Source organism: Merops nubicus, unplaced genomic scaffold (assembly GCF_000691845.1).
Source record: "Merops nubicus isolate BGI_N331 unplaced genomic scaffold, ASM69184v1 scaffold14758, whole genome shotgun sequence".
Taxonomy (NCBI): Eukaryota; Metazoa; Chordata; class Aves; order Coraciiformes; family Meropidae; genus Merops; species Merops nubicus.
The window spans coordinates 7464-27039 of NW_008627840.1; the positions used below are offsets into that span (position 1 = coordinate 7464).

At 43.0% G+C, this 19576-nt stretch overlaps 1 protein-coding gene across 1 annotated transcript in view; it reads left to right on the forward strand.

Annotated features, from left to right (window-relative positions):
- Window positions 1-9845: 9845 nt before the first annotated feature.
- The window catches only part of TACC2 (transforming, acidic coiled-coil containing protein 2), a gene marked incomplete at its 5' end in the record, with an annotated part of 45001 nt that continues 35270 nt past the window's right edge, over window positions 9846-19576 (forward strand). The window contains 2 exons of the mRNA XM_008946485.1: window positions 9846-9997; window positions 17121-18441. Coding sequence (XP_008944733.1) covers window positions 9846-9997; window positions 17121-18441 — 1473 coding nt within the window. The remainder of the gene's footprint in view (window positions 9998-17120; window positions 18442-19576) is intronic.

Here is a 19576-nt window from a genome sequence, read left to right on the forward strand (position 1 = left end):
TGTCAGGGGAGTGTGAGTTTGGCTTCTGCACAAAATGCTCTCAAAATTGCTGAACAAACAAGCAGAAAAAGCAGGAAAAAATAATTCCTTCTTCCCCTATGGTAGGAAGATTACTTATAATCCAATAGGTTGAAAACTGAAAATCAACATCATTTTTAAGGTGATTATGCCCTTTTAATTCTCTTCCACTGCAGTTCTAATCCTGTTTTCTACATGTGAGGAAAAATTGGCCTTTTTATAGTAAGTGATTAATGTTTAAGGGGTTCTGTAAGTTTCTTTCTGCAATCTGTTCTGGAAGATGTATTTCCAAACTGATCTCTGTGGTTTGGATAACACACTAGGTATTGTTTTCCACTGCTGAAGTCCCACATAATGATCTGAAAAGGGAAGCCATAGTGTTTTATTTCTGTTACCTCACCTATGTAAAAAAAGAAAGTCCAGATTCTTGCAGCTCAGCTCAGGCACTAAGCTGTCCAAGGACTTGACATTGGAGGTTGGGTGTTCTGAGAGCAGTGAAGCTGCTGTAAGTGAGCCATATTTCCCTTTCACACTGCATTTACAGGGCTGGAAACACTTCAGCTGAACCTCCCTGAGGTGTGCTGGGGCAGCAGAGAGCCTTGCACCCATGGGCTCATGGCGTGGAGGAGGAGCAGGAAGCTGCATAGAGCAGGGCAGCATCTCTGGCTGCTTTTGTGCATGCTGTACCATGATCTGCCTCCCTTGTGTCCCTAAATCAAACCTTTTGCCTGCCCTGACACATCACTGGTGGGCCAGGAAGTGTCACCTTTGATGTAGTAGTGATTGTTTTTCTGGAGAGCCATGTTTTCTGTGGGTCTTGTAGGAATAGCCATGCTGAAAGAATATTAAAACCCTTCTCTGGAGAGGAGTGCCTGCCCTGCTTTCTGCACACTTCAGTGTCAATATGAGGTCTTGTGTAATTGCATTGCATAAAGCAGGTCTTTGTCGTTCCAGTGAAATGGGATTTATTTGATAAAAGCTTTATTCCTGAGTGAGAACTGCAAAGGATGCTCCTCTGCTGTGTGGTAGCTCAGGCTGTAACATGAACACGTGACATTTATCCTGCTCTTGTGTTGGGCAGAAGATCTCTGCTGAGGAGGAAACTGTGGATGTTTTTGTGCAGCATTACTTCTGCTGCAGAAACCCCTGAATTTAAAATGTAATTCCTGTCTAAACCTCCCAACTTGGAATGTGTGTGTTCTTTCGCTAAAACCTTTTTAAAAAACCTGCTGGCTTTCTGTCCTACAATATTGTTTTTAGTAGGGTTTTCATGCATCAGAAGGACAGCAGGATAAAGAATGAAGATACCCAGGACATTAACTTCATCCCAGTTCAGGGATTTCTTCTATAAATTTTTTTTCAATTGGTAGGTACAACTCCAGCTTCTTTGATCATATTTTTCATTGAGCTATATTCAGTTTTAAAGTAAAAAATAGAGAATATAGGCCAGCAATGAGGAGTGTTATAAAGTGTAACTAAAATTACTTTCCAGCAGTATTGTTTAAGCTGAAGTAATCCTGTGATGAAATGATGGGTTTGTTTTGATGATCAGACTTGGCAAATGGGAAAGCTATCTATCAAGTATGGTGCTGATGTTGCAATCCAAGCGAGTAGCACAAGGCAGAATTGCCTTTTCTGGTGCTCCTGTGATCCATACTCTATACATATGGCATAGATACATCAGATAGCTGATGAAAGTATTCCCCTATAAGGTGTTGTGCTGGCTTAGCACAGGCTCAGCACCAGCAAGCTGTGAATTCCCACTGACTTCTGGCACAGTCTGGGGCATTTGGCATTTCACTGGAGCAGACCCTCAGACCAATACACTCTGGCTTTCCCCTGGCTGCACTGGAGGTACCAAGCATTACTTGATTTTATTTGCAAGGCTGGATTCTTATCTTGTGTCCACAAATCAGTGGCAACATTCCAGTGGGACGACAGAATTGTGCCAGTAGGAGCAGGGTGTGAGCTGAAGACAAGGTTGGTGATCTGCTTCCCTCTCAGCATCCCCTTCTTGTGACCTGTTACGTGGTTTGTCTCCTCACAGTTAAGGTTTTTTGTGAATTTATTTAATCCTAGGCTAGATGAGCTGGTCACTGAATACCCATACAACAGTGTGAGTCCATTGATAGTTGGTAGAAGGCCATTAATAATTAATGGTCAGAAACATGTCCCTGAAGGAACTGTCTTGTAAATGCAGTCTGGTGACATGTAAGTGACATGTTTATACCTCCCCCAGTTCCTTACTCAATATAAGCATCAGATCCAGCACTGAGAACAATCCCCATGGGGGGGAGAGGCAGCAAGGCAGATGGCTTTTAGTGGTGCCTGAAAAGTCACCCACCCTTGAGCTTTGGCAGGCCAGGCTACTGTCACGGGTTTTGCTCTGCTCTGGGCAAAATGTTTCCAGAGCTTTCTGTACTGTTGGATTCTTTCAAGAAGTTCTGTCATTTCAATGGTGTGTCCTGTTAGAGAGAAGGGAAATATTGTTTGTGAAGGTTTATGGCTATCAGCATTTGTATTTGTGTTGGGTTTTAATTAATTGTACATTTTACAGCTCCTTGGATGCTAGGTTTGATAGGTAGACTAATTCAGACACCAAATATTAATATTTAATATGTAAAATAAATGTACCATTGTATCAAGGTTTTCTGTAAGTTGCTATCCAAATTCAATATTTAAATTTAGAATCTGTGGAGATGCTTTATATTTAAAACATGTAGATGAACAATGGCATAGCTAAAAACCATCATGTTAAAAAGCTAATTATTGTGTAGTGCCATGTTAACTGGAAGTCACTGAGTAGCAAGTGCTGTACAAAGTTGACACATCTTTAATATTTTCCTAACCTAGTGCTGAGATAAAAAAAAAAACCCAACCTTTTGTTGTAGCTGTAGAATATTCTTGGTCCCTGTGAATAGACCCTTGGGTCAGCTCATGGCTGCTGGCCTGAATTTTTAACTTGATCTCCAGGAAAGGAGTCACCATTTGGGCTCTCTTGGTGATTTTGAGTTATGATCCAGAGCTATATTTGTAAGAGTCTGAAGAAAAAAAGAAAGGAATAAGAGAAAGGAAAGACTGTATATATCTCTGTTTTACAGGGTTGTGTAACTGCAGCATGACTGATGCAACAAGATGAAGTGTGAGAGATTGTCAGTTACTGAATTTTATACTAAGAGAAGGAAAAACCCCTCAAATGTGACGTGTACTGAGCAGTCCTCTTCCCCCCTCTGGACTCTGCATGCATTCACAGCAGGAAGCTGCTCGTGCCATGAGGAGGTCCCAGCCTGAGGTGGATGCAGGAGTGAGCTGACCCCAGACCATGTTTGTGCAGCAGCTCAGTGGCAGAGCTGGGAGTAGGACTGATCTTTGAACTGCTGAACATCCTGCCTCAGTGTTCTTTTCTTGGTGGTTGGTTATTCATCTTTGGTGTTTTTTAGGACTGTATGGAAGAATCATTGAAAGTGGTCCTGGGAAATCTGAAGAGGTTTTATCAGTGCTTACAGTGAAAGAGCTTTGACTGAAATCAATGTGCACCTCTGAGTGCCTTGCCTCTCTGGCTTTAGAAACTGAGTACTGAGTCTCTTTTCAAATCTGTGTGGCTCTTGCCAGTGTATAGACCTGCTTCAGTAACTTGCAAACCAGTTGACCTCAGAAGTATACAGCCAGTCCTGCATCCTTGGTTCTGATCTCATCAGTAAACCAGACCTCAGTTATTCCTGCAGGTTTTATGAGGATCATCTCTGAAGATGATTGATGGAGGTGAGACTACAGAATGTATTCTTCCTTTTTATTTGCTGTTCATCTCCCAGTGGGATTTACAGGAATGAAAGACGAAATTCATCTTCAGTACTATATTGATCCTTGTGACAAGCTGTGGGTTTTTAGGTTTTGCTCTGGTTTAGAGTCCTCTCACAGCATAGGATAAATTGCTGAGTAAATATTCACGTGAAACTCATACCTTAACTCTATGATAGAGCAGCTACAGGTGTTTGAGAGGACCAGGTCTGGTGGAATATGCATGTTGCCTTTAGGTGTTGCCAAAAGTAGTGTGAGCACTGCAGTGTTTGCTCATTTGGGTCCTTTCATCACGTGGCTTTGGTCTCCTTGTTCATCTGGGGGTCCTACTAGTACCTCTGGGGCACAGAAATCTCAGTGTGGGAGCCAAGCGTTGCCTCGTGTCCTTCTAGTAGCACGTGTCTTGTGCCCTCTTATTTGTCATCTGATCCTCAAGGCCCAGGGAAACAGATCTGCAGATAACTGGTGTGGTTTTATGTGTCCCAGAGGTGTTGGATGTACTTGGGCAGCCTTTTCCCTCTTCAGCCGCAGCTCTAGCCAGTGGTAAAGAGCATGTGAATCTAAAGGTGAGATGGGAGAAAAAGGAAGGTATCCATTTCTGTCTCATCCCCTGAGGGAGTACAGCTCTATCTCAGGAAAAGCCTCCAGAAGTTACTGCCAGTTAAAATCAATCAGGTGGGAATTGCTTATTGTCCAAGACACTTCTCAATTTCTCTGTACGTTTTCAGACATCTTCTACACTATAATCAGAGTGCAGTCTGTAAACAACAGGTCTCCCATAAAGCTTTGAAGCCCTTGCTTTTGTTTCCTTGCCCTCCTGGCACTCTTGGGTGGCTCTGGAGCACAGTTGGGTTTTGTTGTTGTGGGTGTGTTGTAAGATTAACTGACTTTTTTCCTCTCTCTGTCATGTTGCCAAAATATACCATGAGAATGAAGTTGTCACCTCTGGTTTGATGTTGATAAAAAAGGTACCTACAGATAAAACAACTGGCAGATAGAGAGGTTTTTGGGTACCAGCAAGAAGGATGAGTACTAGCTGGGCCTCAGTGATATCACTGACAGGTATGAGACATCTCAGGTTATCTGGGACTTGTTCCACTAATGAGACAAATTTAACATACTTTTTCCTAAGTGTAAAGCCTGGAAGATAATGTACAGATTTTTAATATAGGTGGATAGAGACTGTTCACCTTAGCTCTGATAGAGCAGGTCCCTCTGAAGCTGGTCTTGATGTTGTCACTGTGGTTCCACAACCCTGGGTGGTGGACAGAAGTTCCTTTGGCTCCATCTCCCTGCTCCCAGCACAGGCAGTGCTTCTCAGTAGTGCAACTCCAGCTCCTGGCTTCAGGGCTTCAAAATACCACACCCCTGTTCCTCTCTAGACTGTCCTTACTGCACAGCAATAGATCAGTGCTCCAGGAAGCAGTTAGGTGTGGGGTTGGTTTTTTTATTTACTTTTTTTTTCTGAAGCAGGCTCTATGCTAAATAAGAATTCTCTGTAGATTTGGCTGTAAGTGAAGTAACTCTACAAAAGCCCACGGACCTCCCTCAGCACATACTAGCTCCAGACTTGCTCCCTTGTGTCCCTCTGTAGGAAGTGATGCTGCTGACCTCAGCCCTTGTCAAAGCCCTGCTTCCAAATAAAACCAGAAATAAAATCAGAGCACACACTTGCATTGGTTGTGCTGCTGCAGCACAAGTACTGGAGGAACCCAAGACAGATGGCAGGGTTCCTGATGTGGCTGAAGGCTCTGCTGCAAACTACTTTTTAATGAGTTGAGTTTCCAAGGGACACCTGGGATGACCTCCTCCAGTGGCTGTTGTGCCTGAAGAGGGCAAACAGTGGGGAGAGGCAGTGGAACAAAGGAATCTCATTCTTGCTTACCGAGGGCTTTCCAGCTACAGTGACAAAAAGGCAATTTTTCATTCTGAAGTTGTGGAGAAGTTGAAATTGTAAGCATCTGTGGCTTACAAAAAAAGATAATGTAACTTATGAGCCTGGATTTCCACGAGGCCAAAGGGGAAGAAGAGAAGTCAACCCTAGTGACTCACTTCAGTATTTCTGCTGGAGATTTATGTCACAGGCTGGGCAAGACCTCAGAGTTTCCAGATGAGAGTGGGAGTGCTCCTGCTCCACCAGCTGATGCAGTGTTACCAGATTTGTAGTCATCTAGCACGAATCTTGCATTTCTCAGTGCTCCCCTGCTTCTCAACTCTGTCTGTGTGTGTTATATTTACTGTTTACTGGCTATCTGTTGAGAAGGAAGATGAAAGAGATGGAATGAAAGAATATTTCCAAGCATTTTGTATTCTGTTACTATCACCTAATCATTTCATAGCTTCTACAGTCTTTTTTGCCTGTTACATACAAACCCCAAAGGGTACAGCTAGAAAGATATGACATGTTACAAAGGCAAGCTCCCACTGATTTCACAGCCTGGCTAAGTGGATGCACAGATCTGTGTTCCTCCATGTAGCTTTTGCTTCACTGCTGCCCCACAGACTAGTCCTGCAGACTCACTCTGCACTTGCACCCCAGCTCCATCACGTTACCAGCTGGGGCCAGCAGGTGAGTTCTCCATCTAAAACCCATACGTCCCACCTCGTCCTGCATCACCCTTGGCTGCTGCTTCAGAAATATCTTCTAGATGATATCAGAGGCTCTTCCTTTCGTGAGAGGCTGCCCACAGCTGGATCCGTGGGGGCTGCTCTGGGTCGGTGCCGAGTCTCACGGCATATCACCACTTGGCAATCTGTGGTGCACCACGAGCTGCACAGCAGCAGTAGTTCTTCTCGTGCCATGTATTCCCTGCATTTCTCAGAGAAAAGACATTGTGAATAGGACTGCCTGAAATATGTAATTTCCTTTTCACAGGAAATCCTGTTGTTCTGGGAAAATCGTTTCTTACGGTTTGAAAGTAGGACTGTAGGCTTTAAAAAAATATCCCAGCAAGAGAGACCATCCGTGTTTTCACTGAGGAAAACTGAACACAGGGTTGAATTTTTCCAGGATATGTGTAATGTCAACCTTGGACTCTAGTCCTGGTGTGTGCTTCCAGGCTTTATCCTCTCTCCCATATCCCAGGCTATCAAAGAACCCTTTTCTAGTATTGAGATTCCCTTCATATTTCTTTGTTAAATACCATATTTTGCCAGCATTATTGCTTCTCCTAGCAAACTTGGCAACATTGGAGTTAAAATGGCTCCTACTGGATTGTACTGTACTGCATGGAGAGACCAACTAAACAAAGGTTGCTCGTTTGGAAGGGAGAAAAACACACACAGGCTTTCCATCCTTTAAATACAGCAAGACACAAAACTGCTCCATCAAGCCAGTTTTAAGAAAGCAGTTACAAATAGTAGTAGGACATGAAAATAGAGATTTTTCCAGTTTCAGGTATATAACATATTTGTATATTTACTGTATGTGTAAGGTGCTATACAGACAGTTTAGAAAAAAGGAGTCTAAACATTATTGTTTCAGTATTGCAGGGCAATGCTGAGTTCAAAACAGAGTGAAACATTAACTAAGTGCTGTATAATCAGGGATGTGAAATCCTGGGAGATCGGAATTGCCTTTCCTATTGTTGGTTTAGATGCTAACTTTGTAGGTTTGTTTTTATGACACAAGAAACATTTCTCTACTGGGGGAATACCACACACCTGTTTCTCTTTTATTCCTCAACTTAAAAGTTTCCTGAACAAGCTCCGTGGAAGGAGAGAGCATTATTTTGTTGGATACCTATGGAACAGCTTTATTTACAGAAGCTCTTTGTTTGCAGCTGATCTTAAGCTTAAAATAGTTTGAACTTAAAAGGTGGTGCATCTTTGAAGGGATATAATTTAAAGTGCTGCAGCCTGCCTCTTCCAGTGTGTCTGCTCTGTGGCCTGATGGAGTGTTTTGAGCCATGTGGTTTAAACCATGACACAAAGAAGGTGTTTTGGGGAGGTGCAGCAGTGGATATAATCGAAAGCCAAGCATGCTATTTTTGAGCAGTTCCTCAGGCAGTGACATAAGTTTGGGCAGAAAAAAATATCTCCAAAAATCTCCAAGTAAGGCAAACATCCCAAACTGTCTCGTAGCAGAAATCCTCTTGCTTTGCTGGGGAGCAGAGGGGACGAGAAGGGGCTGGGCACTGGGCCGTGGTGTGCGCCCCCAGGGCGTGTGGGGAGGGGGCACCTCTCATTGGGATTCTGTGGAGGCAGTGAGGACAATGGGCTCTGCTCTGCCCCTCGGGGTGACAATGGGCTCTGCTCTGCCCCTCGGGGTGACAATGGGCTCTGCTCTGCTCCTCGGGGTGACAATGGGCTCTGCTCTGCTCCTCGGGCTGTCGGGGTGACACCAGGGTCCTTTCTTCCCCGTGGGGAGGGGGCACCTCTCATTGGGATTCTGTGGAGGCAGTGAGGACAATGGGCTCTGCTCTGCTCCTCGGGGTGACAATGGGCTCTGCTCTGCTCCTCGGGCTGTCGGGGTGACACCGGGGTCCTTTCTTCCCCAGCTTGCCAAGGGCTTCCTACTGCGACTGATTTAGGCAAATGTAATCGAATGCAAATCCTGTGCTTGTCCTTCTCCTGACATCGAGCTGCTTAAAATAATCAGGAGCTTTGGGAAGCCAGGCAGAATTTGGCAGCTCAGAGTTGTCTTTTAACCTGAACGAGATGGGAAGAGCTCTCAGTTCAGGCTGGCTTGTAGAGTGCTTCTGGGGGATGAAATAGCTTTTCATTCCATGGCAAATTTTGTCCCCGTGGCACAGGCAGGCATGAAGGGGAGTGGAGACTACAGCTATGCACAGAATTGCTGAAAGTAGGCAAATGTGTCCTGCCCTTTAGGAAACTTGTATTTGATTCACTTTGTTACAGACCAGCAGTAAAAACCTGCATCTGACCAGCAGAAATGCTTATTGAACATATGCTTAGTGCACACTGAATGTGACACCATTATTGGTGCATCCCTTGCTCCTCCTGAAAAATAGACTTCAGAGAGAAATATTTAAAACCAAAATTTGGTCTCAGTTTTGTTTAACAAGTAAGGTCTGTAGCTTTCAGGTCTAGAAGGAATTATTGGTGCATCCCTTGCTCCTCCTGAAAAAAAAAAACTTCAGAGAGAAATATTTAAAACCAAAATTTGATCTCAGTTTTGTTTAACAAGTAAGGTCTGTAGCTTTCAGGTCTAGAAGGACAGCTTTCTAAGGCTGTACTCCTGTAAGAGCAAATGGTGTGTCCTTGTGTGGTGTAGACCTTTACTTAATGTTCAGGTGACACATTGTTTTGTACAGTTGCTGCCTTGTAAGCCTGTGTTTCATTTTAATAGCTCCACTTTGGGTGCTGCTGTGTTCTTGCTGGGCTGGCACCAGTCCATTGTGGCCCCTGTGGTTTTTGTGTCTGTGTGAGCATAATGGTGCTACAAAGGGATTGTTGGCCATACCAGGGCTGGGTGCCTTTTACAGGTTGTCTTACCTTGTGTTACAAAGCCATATGCTTACTGTTTGAAAAGGGCTACAGTAAAATTCTGCCCAAACCAGAACCTTGGAGCAGGATGCCCAAGGATTTGCTGCATCTCAAGTATCTCTGTGCCTGTCTGTAGGAGCAAACACACACAACTCGATGGTATTTTAGGTTTTTTTTGATGAAGATATGAAATCTCTTCAGAAGATCCTTTTAATTTTGTTTTTTAGTTGATTTAGGTACACTTCTGCTGAAGAGAGTTTTAGAAAGTAGCACAGGATGGTCAGTGGTGGTGTCCGTGTGGTTGAGCCTCCTTAACATTGGAAAGCAGGCTTTGCAGGATGGATTGATTTCCAAGTGTGCCTCCACATTTGTAACACAAAGAAGTCTTAAATGACATAACTCCTGTGTGGAGAAGAGCATAGCCTTGCATTCTGCTCTGGAAACCAGACTGCCCTGGGAAATCTCCTGTGGGAGACGCAGAAGTCTGTGCCACCAGCTTAGAAAGCCCTGTGCTTCCAAATAAGACCTGTAAACAACGTGCACCTTCACTTGACTCACTAATCTCTCTTGATTTTCACCAGGAGCTCTGACTCTGAAGAAGCATTTGAGACCCCAGAGTCCACTACACCAGTAAAGGCACCACCTTCACCTCCACAGCCACCCCCCGAGGCAGCGGCCGTAGCAGACCTAGCAGAACAAGAGAAAAAAAACCAGCTGCCCTCGGAAGACACAGGTAATGGGTGTGTGATGGGTGGGGTACTGGGGAAGGTGAAGCTGCAGGGAGGTGTTTCTGTAAGCACAGGTGAGGAATTGCTGCTAATAAAATGTCTTCTTGAAGATTAGTTAGTGCATGCTGAAAAGAAGAACCCTGTTGCCTCTTGGGATGAAGTATTGGAGAACCTGTCCATAATACTTCATAAATATTAAGGAAAAAAAAGAAGCTTTCTAGAAAAAACTTACTTCCTTTTCAATCAGACTTCGTTCTGGAGGATCTTTGCAGAGTCAGATGAGTAGAAAAAGGAGGCAGGAGAAACAGATGCTGGTAGCTCAGGGAGTGCTGTTAACAACTGTGACAATTAACAAAATGTTATTTCCAGTGTATTGTCACCTGAAACAGAAAGTGAACAAAAAGTCCATTAGAACAACAGAAATATTGATATTCACTTTATAGGAGGAGCATGGGAGTATGTGTGAATGTATGTGCCATACACATACATACAGATTGGTACATACCAGGAAAAATAACCTTTAAAAAGGGAATATTATATTTAAAATAAATAAAGAAATTCTTTCCCCCCCAAAAAGTGTTCTTTGTTCTCCAACTGAGTAATGGAATATGAGGGAGTAGAAAGCACTCTATTAGCCCAAAATAGCTTTGTTTGGACTGTCAGATGACAGCTCAACAGTTGAAGACTGAATCCCTCATTATGCTGTCTTTTTTCCCATCCGAAAGTCTAGTCATCTTGATCACCTGGCTAAACTGAATAAAGGTAATTGTACTCTCAGCAGACTAAAGCTCTCTTGTGCTTTGTGTGGAAAGATGTATAGCATGGCCAGGGAGGGCTCAGAGCTTCCATTTCCACTCTAGAAGTGGTGGCTGTGTTTGGCAGTGGGCACAGCAGTGTCCGTGGCTGGTGTGTGTATTACAGGGGCTGTCCAGCAGGAAAGTGACAAATCTTGCAAATGTCTCGAGCCACCTAATGCATTTCTGGGAGTTACACACTAAGGAATGCTCTTTAAGATCATGATTTATTATTCCAGTTTCTAAGAAGCTGGAAAGATGTTTAACATACTGATTCCACAAAATAAAAAAGAAATAGTGAGGCATCCTGATGCTGCTTCTTTTCTGCTGTTACAGTTCCCTCTTCATTGTAGCAAACAACATTACTCGTTCTCCATCTTTCTATTTTCTAATCTTTTGTAATCTAATGATTACAAAATAAGAGCTGAGAGAACAAAAGAACACATATGCTGAACAGGGTTGGAGTGTGGTTTTAATTATTGCAGTAGATTATCTTCAAACCTTTGATTACACATGTGCTTCCCTGGCACATGTGATTCTTTCTCCCTGCATCCCAGATCTCCTCCTCCTTTCTTTCAGACATTTCTGAGGAAAAGTAGGAAACTGAATATGTCTATTCACATCCAGTGTGAAGTATATTGAAGGCCGTTGGATAGCAGAGATGAAAACATTTCATTTGCAAATAAGATTTCTCCTTGGGAGGCAAGTTGCCAACAGTCTGTGTTATACTGAAGTTACACAACAGGGTAATTCACGTGAGGGAAGGGAGATGTGTAATGTGGAAAAGCTTCAAATGTAGGAGGGCAACCCAAAGCATTCATTTCTTTTGGAAATCTTTAGAAGAAATGAACAATAGTCAGACCATAGCTTAGGTGTTTGCATGCTGCTTCTGAAATGCAAGCAGTTAAATGTTTTGTACTTTCTAAACCCCTGGAGTAACAGCTTGTAGTTTGCTTATCTCATGGGTTATACATGTGGCTGCACACAAAATGAATGAGTCCCTTCCTGGGGGATATGGTCAGTTAAAGCAGAGTTCTTCATGGCTGCCATACAGCTAAAGAAATAGGTTTCAGGAGAAGAGGAGTGGGGAATAGGGGCAACCTGGGAGCCTGGCACACACAGGGAGAGGCAGCGACCTGCAGCTGGGTTCCTGGTTCACCAGCTGCATGGCTTTGTCTTCTGCATGAGGCTGGTGACAGAGCCTGTGCTTGCATGGAAGGAGGGAGCACAGTAAGTGTTTAAAGGATTATTTCATCTCTGACAGTCACTCCTGCTGCAGATGGCTGCAGTTGTGCTGCTGCCTGGTGTCATCAGCACAGCAGCTGGACCCCACTGCTGGAGAGCCAAGAAGAAGAGGGTTTAATTAGGTTGACTTCAACACTAACTTAATAAATAGGATGGAAGTGAAATATAGCTGGGCTTGTCCTGGGGTTGTGCCAGCTCCTGGTGGGGTAAAACCTGCTGCATGGCTCCAGTCCATCAGCAGCAGAGCAGAAGAGGGGAGTCAGTCTGCAGGCGAGTCTGGAGGGGAAGGGGAGTAACAGAGCATGTGGAGAAACCACCTCTGAACCCCAGAAAGAGTCACTAATGAGCCCTTCCATTCCTCCATCAGTACTTTGTTTGTTGTGGGGAACATGGGTTGTACTGTCCAGGAAAAAGTCTTTGAGAGTGCTTTTGATTTGTTTTTATTTTGGTAGCATTTCAAGTTATCGTTGCCTGTCTCATCAGCTTCTGAGAGCAGTGTCCCCTTGTCCCTTGCTCCAGCCATCTGAGCCCCAGAGAGTGCCCCAAGATCTTTTTCAGAAATACCCCCTGTTTCTGGCCAGGAATTCCTGCCTGGACGAGGGCATTTCTTCTGTCCCCCCACTGCCTTCCTCAGTGAATGCAGGAACTAGACTCACAGGGAGACGTGAGAGCTGGAGTCCCCTCTGTGCATTACAGCCCACCCATCAGGCTAGGGGAGACCTATATTCAGGTCCTTCTTGTGCCAGGGAAATTGAGGTCAGGCTTTCCAGTAGAGAGATGATGACCCAGACAGAAACAAACCTAATTTTTGCAATGGAAAACATTCTTCTTCAGTTTTCTTTTTTTCCTCTTGAAGCTTGCCTCAGAAAATTGAAAAGAAACTTTGTATCCAAAGTTTTCTCTGAGAATAAATAGCAGAAATATTTTTACAGTAATTTATAAGATAGCATTACTAATTGATTTTGTAACTTCAAAAGCTTCTCATAACAAGCAGGGACTTCAAATAAAGTGTGTTTCATGTTTTCTGGTGTTAGGTAATTCCAATTCCTGTGTCCTATAGGCAAAGTGTTCTTGTCTTCCCAGTTATTTCATTATAATGGAGTACATGAGTGCTGACTGCGTGCGTTTTCCAAGGGTTTCTCTTTGTTTATTTTTCTCTAGAAAACACAACTAGAATTTAATTTCTCCCATATTTGCTTCATTGGAACTGGTTGAGTTTTGTTTCTAAGCCTTTCAAAACAGCACTTCATTCTGTTTCCAGCTCAGCAGTGTTAAGCTCTTCTATTTTCAGCTTATTTGGTTTCCCCTTGTTCTAGAGATATGTCAACAAAGGAAAAATACTCAGCTGGCTAGTGCACAGTGCAGCTCCAACTCTAGAAAAGTTTATTGTACTTTAAACAGAATAATATTTAAAAATACTTAAGAGGTACCTTATGTTCTAACTCCTTAATATGTTTTTGTTATTCATGAAGAAATAGTTCAGGTTTAGGTTCAATAAGCTCATAGGTGGTGCAGATATTTCATTTTCTTCTTTAAAATATTTTTTGAAAACAAATCTGAAGTTCCAAAGCTTTGGAAATGTGTCTTTTTATGACACATCCCTGAAGAGCACACAGGCTGAGCTGTGGTAGGGGCTGCCCTGGGGTGCTGCTTGTACTGCAGTGCTCAGAATCACGGAATGGTTCTGCTTGGAAGAGACCTTTCAGATCATTGTGTCCAGCCCTTCCCCCAGCACTGCCAAGTCCACACTGACCCGTGTCCCTCAGCACCACATCTCCATGGCTTTTCAGTCCCTCCAGGGATGGGGACTCCACCACTGCCCTGGCCTTGACAGACCTTTCAGGGAAGAAATTTTTCCTCATGTCCAACCTAAACTTCCCCTGGTGCAACCTGGGGCCATTTCATCTTGTCCTGTTTCTTGTTACTTGAGAGAAGAGAGTGACCCCCACCTGGCTCTAGTCTCCTTTCAGGAAGAAGGTGTGAAGGTTTTGCTACTGCCATAATAGGTGACAATTGGAAACACCAGGCATTCAATGCCATGCAGCTCTCATTTAGGAGGGGTTCATCACCTGGATACAAGAAGTCAGGGGGAGGGGGCTTCTTGTTGCTTTTGGTTTTAAGGATTGGTTTTGTTTTTCATACTTGATCCAGGCAAAAATTCTCTGATATCAGAAATTCCCTTGTGGGAGGAGCAGAACTTGAATCTTCTTTTTTAATGAATGAAATGGAAGGTTTCTTTTAGGGATTGCCTGTTTTTCATGGCAGAATAAGCTCCCCTGCTATTGCTTATGTTCTTGAAATGCTTTATAAAACTTAATGTCTACCTTTGTGTAATTTGTGGGTGACAGTCAGTGCCTATAAAAATCATAAATCCTATTTTAAACCTTGTGCTGGCCTCTCACTACAGCAAGTCCTGCCTTAATTTCCAAAGCTTCCATTGTAGTGTGTTCCTTTGTGACCAAATTGCATTTTAATAACACACCATAATGAGTAATCCTGGTTTGCTGAATTCTGTGGTGTGAAAGGAGAAATGGCACTGCTCTCTGGATATCCTGTTAGTGGCTGCAGAGCATGCTCTTCATATTTTTTCATAGTAATAAAGATTTGTGATAGTGTTACTGCTCATATCTCCTGCTCTGGGATTTCTGCTGTTCCTAGGACAGAGCCAATTCTGTTGGAATGCCAGAAGAGTCTAACAGCAGCATTTTGACCTACCAAAACCCATGTTTTCTGAGACAGTTTCACATATTGCTTCTTAAGGAAGCAACAAAAATACCCCAGTAGTGAGTTGAGTGACACTCTGCAAAAATCTGTACTCTTAAGTAAAGGATTTGATTAGGAGGAGGTTGTGAAATCGGCAATTAAAGAAGATTAAAGCTCTGCACTAGATGGAGCACAGCAAATGTGAGTGCTGGTTTGCTCTGAGGCTGGAAAGCCTTGTACACTCTCTTTGCAGCTCTGCTGCATCCCCAGCCTCAGCTCTGCCACGCCTGTCATTTACAGTCCCAGCCCTGCAGGGCATTGGCTTTCTGTTATTTTCTTTTATTTTGTTTAAATGCGTGTTTGAGCTGACTTTGAACAAGGGGCCTCAATCCTGTGAGGCCTTTGGCACAGGCTGGAATGCAAACAGCCCCTAATTGCAGACGACTTCTCCTGCAGATGCCCCTTTTATTTCATGCTGACCTACATTTGTACTCAGCTGACGTGCTGGAGCTATGTGAGTGTTTGTTGTAATGCATTCCCCTTAAGTGTCTTTCAGTCCTGTTCCAGTGTAAAACTTGCAGTTCAACCTAATGCTGGAGTTTTGTGGCACTCTTTGAGCCCCCTTTGCAGAATTCCCATCAGTGTCAGAAGGTGACGTGTGTGTGTGAAGTGGGCACCAGCTCAGCTCACAAATCAACTCTAATTAATGACCTCGCAGCCAAGCTGACACCCAGCCCAACCCAGTGGAGGTTAAGGAGAAAAATCTGAAGTGCTGCCACGTTATTAGCATTCATTTATCAGGAAAACACATTGAAATATTATTTTAATTGATGTAACTTAGTCTAAGTAAATTAGTGCAGTTTCCACGGTCTTTAAAGAGGAACCATGTAGCTGTCATTCCTTTGACAATCTCTGGAAATATGTGGTGCCATTCTATGGCACTGCTTTGGGAATTGCATCCAATTTCCTTAAATCTTCTCTGTCATCTACATCCATAAATAATAATTCTTGTTATCTCTATGCAGACATAAAATTTCCTCTGAAACAAAGGAAAAATGTTTTTTTTCTCTTCTTAATCCATTCATAGCTTCTAACTAAAAGTACTTTTTGTTTGTCTGTGTGGCTTCTAGGAACAATGTTAATGAATGTAGCTGAGCAAAGTGGGAATTATTTTGCAAAACTTGTCAGGATTGGGATGAAGAAGATGTGTAGAAATTCCTCTGAAATCATTTAAGGATGAACAAAGCATTCATTTTTGTTTGACTGTTTTTTCTTTATAATTGCACTACTTAAAAAATTGACAACATGAAGAATGCTGCATTGCTTGGCTGGGAAACTCTGGGGTGTTCTGCTCCAGTACATACCAGTGAGAGCTCAGAGCTGAGTTAGCCCAGCTTGAACTGGGAGCTGGAGAGATTCCCCAGGTCTCCAGTCCCCTGACTGGGACACACACACACATAGACAGAGGTGTCTGTGTTACATTCAGGTGGGGAGCAGTACCATGACTGCAGGAACAGACCATATTTTCTGTAAATCACTTTAGTAGTGAACTTCCATGAGCTGGGGGGCAGAAATGACCATCCCCTTAATCCTTTCCTACCTATATATTTTCTTTTTTTTCATGACATAGTGTATTTTTTCCTACTCTTCCCAATATAGTTGTTACGATCCCAAGTCAAGAGACTAGAAATCTTTTTAGTATTCCATTAAATAAGCAAATCTTTAATTACAATGAAAAATGGAAAACTTCTGGGTTTCACAGTTTTAGCATATCAATCTCCCTAGAAAATTCTCATTGAGTTAGAAGTATACTTTCAGAAATCTTTTAAAAATAATTTGTAGGGAGCTTCTAACGGCTTTTCCTGAGGAAGATGTTCAGCTGAGAATATTTGTATGGTATTCTAATTGACTAATTTTCTTACTTTTACCATAATTTATTTCTTATGAAATTCTCAGTGATTCATGTCTAATTACAAGCTTGGAATTAGGAGGTCAGAGTGGAGTGTATTGACTGCTTGGGGCAGACAGAGAAGCAGCACTGATGGGTTGTGGAGAGGAAGCCTTGTTCCTCTGGGAATTGGTAAAAATAGCACATGGGTAACAAAACTTAAGTTCAACATGTAATTGCTGAAGCACCAGTCAATTTACAGGGAACTCACTCTATAAAAGCAGTGACACAATTCAGTGAACTCATTGTATAATAGTAGCAAATGTGAGTAATAAAGTGCTTGATGTTCAGACTTTCTGGTGTTTGGCATACTTAGCATGGTATAGCAATGATTATATTTTTTTTTTTTTAACTTGTAGTAATATAGATTATAGTAAACCTTACTGAGCTCCAGTTTCCAAACTGCATTTACAATTCATTTTCTGTTTCTTCCCCCAGGGCCATGTCCAGAAACTGTACCCGTCACTGATGTGTCACACAGCGAGTCGGCTGAGGAGAGCCCCTTCCGTCCCCCGTCCCATTCCTTCTCCACCGTCTTCGATGAGGACAAGCCCATAGCCAGCAGTGGAACTTACAACTTGGACTTTGATAACATTGAGTTGGTCGATTCTCTCCATGCCTTAGGACCGAGCTCTCCAGAGCTGAAGAGCCGTGACCCCAAAGCGAATGTTCGAAGGAAATCCACGGATTCAGTCCCCGTTTCCAAATCCACCTTGTCTCGATCTCTCAGCCTGCAAGCCAGTGATTTTGATGGGGCATCTTACCTGGGCACCAGTGAGACGTTAGCACCGGCAGCAGATGTGTATGGTACTGGGTCAAGTAGTGCTTCTAGTACCCTTAAAAGAACAAAGAAATCCAGACCGGCTTCCTTAAAAAAGAAGCAGACGGCAAAAAAATCTCTGGATGCTCCACCAGTGAAGGAGACACCACAAGAACCATCTGACCTTGGCCAAGCAGCTTGTGCCCTGGGTGAGGATAAAACAGTATCTGAAGCAAAGGCTGATCCAGTGAAGCCTGAATGTACAGAACCTTCTAAAACCTCTGCTGAGAAACAGGAGGCCCCACCTGTGCCTGAGGGATCCTACCCTTCAGATCCAGACAGTTTTGAAGGGATTAGTGCATTTAGCACTGGAGGCAGCAAAGTGCAAAACTCTCCCCCTGCCACTAAGAAAACACTACCTCTTACCAAGGCACCAGAGGCTGTGGAGGTGACTCCCCCTGACACGGGAGGACAAGAGGACCCCCCGGTCAAAGGCATTGCCGTGAGGCTGGAGTTTGATTATTCTGAAGAAAAAGGGGTGAGTGAAGACCAGCAGGAGAGCACTCCTCCTCCCAAAAAAGCAGGTAAAAAGCCCGGTGCTAAGATGCCACTAAGGAGGCCAAAGACTAAAAAATCAGTGGAAAAGCTTGACAATGCTCCAACCACACCGACCAAGTCACCGCCTGATCCAAACGAAATCCCCATCACAAAAGGCTCTTACACATTTGACATTGACAAGTGGGATGATCCCAATTTTAACCCCTTCTCATCTAGTACAAAAATGCAAGAATCGCCCAAACTGCCTCAACAAACGTACAGTTTTGAGCCAGACATGTGTGAGGACTCTATTGACCCTTTCAAGTCGTCTTCTAAGATAGCCAGCTCACCCTCTAAATCTCCAGCTTCCTTTGAGATACCAGCCAGTGCCAATGAAACAAATGGAACTGAAGGAGACAACCTGAACAAACCTGCCAAAAAGAAGAAGACGCCACTAAAAACGTAAGTTAAAGGGCACACACGTTCCTGCTCTTGAGCACAGTTAAACCCCCTTTATATTGGAACAGAGGAATGAAGATGAGTGTTGGGTGTCCAGCCACACAACTGGACTCATGCTCCTTCTGTTTTTCAGTAGCTTGATGTTTCCAGACCAAAGGGGAGAACCAGAGCTACCTCAAGCCAGATTAGGCCACTAGTCTGAAAATTGGCTTTTTGAAGTCTTGGGGCTCAGTGCAGCTTTGAGTCAGATTAAGTCCAAATTTTATCAGTTATATGCAAAATTTTTCTGTGACCTCATCTTGGGAATTTGGTACTGTTTAAGACAATCAAAGTATTCACATTAGTAAAGTCTATTTTATGAATCAGTTTTTGAGAGTGGGAAGTCAAACAGGAGATTTGTTATTGTCTCGCTGTTAAATGCAGCAGGAAGATGGTTTTATCCAGTGACTTATGGTATTTAAAAGAACCTGAAAGAGAAGAGTGCCATGTTGAAATATATATATTTTTTTTTAAATTCAAGACCAAAAAAGGTGAAAAATTTTCTTTCTCTAAAAAGTTTACAATCCTGCAGACGGGTTTCAGTCTTTAAAAGAAAAGAACCTGAAAGAGAAGAGTGCAATGTTGAAAAATACATATATTTTTTTTAAATTCAAGACCAAAAAAGGTGAAAAATTTCCTTTCTCTAAAAAGTTTACAATCCTGCAGACGGGTTTCAGTCTCCAAGGCATTAAGGAAATATCCAACTTCTAGATGACAAATTGGAGGATATATTTTCTAGCTTGTTGCATTTAGGTTCTTGGTTAAAACCCTGGTTGGTGAGTTGCATTCATTCCATGGTGAACTCGCTGCTGTGCATGTTACCTTATCTGTTCAGACTTGGTTAATTTGGGTTGGTAATCAGTCAGTTTATCCCATTCATCTGAAATCGATATCCTGTGTGGATCTACAAGAAAGTTTCTCAGGGCATGTCCTTTTATGGTTTAAATGTTTCAGCTAGCTAACAAAAACATGGCTAAAAATTTTTAAAAGCCTGGTAATTTGTAGATAACGTTCTGGATGTAGAACAGTACAAATGATGAGCCCCCCTCTTTATGGAGTGAAATGGAGATTATTAATTTTTTTTTCTGAGCAGCCTGCT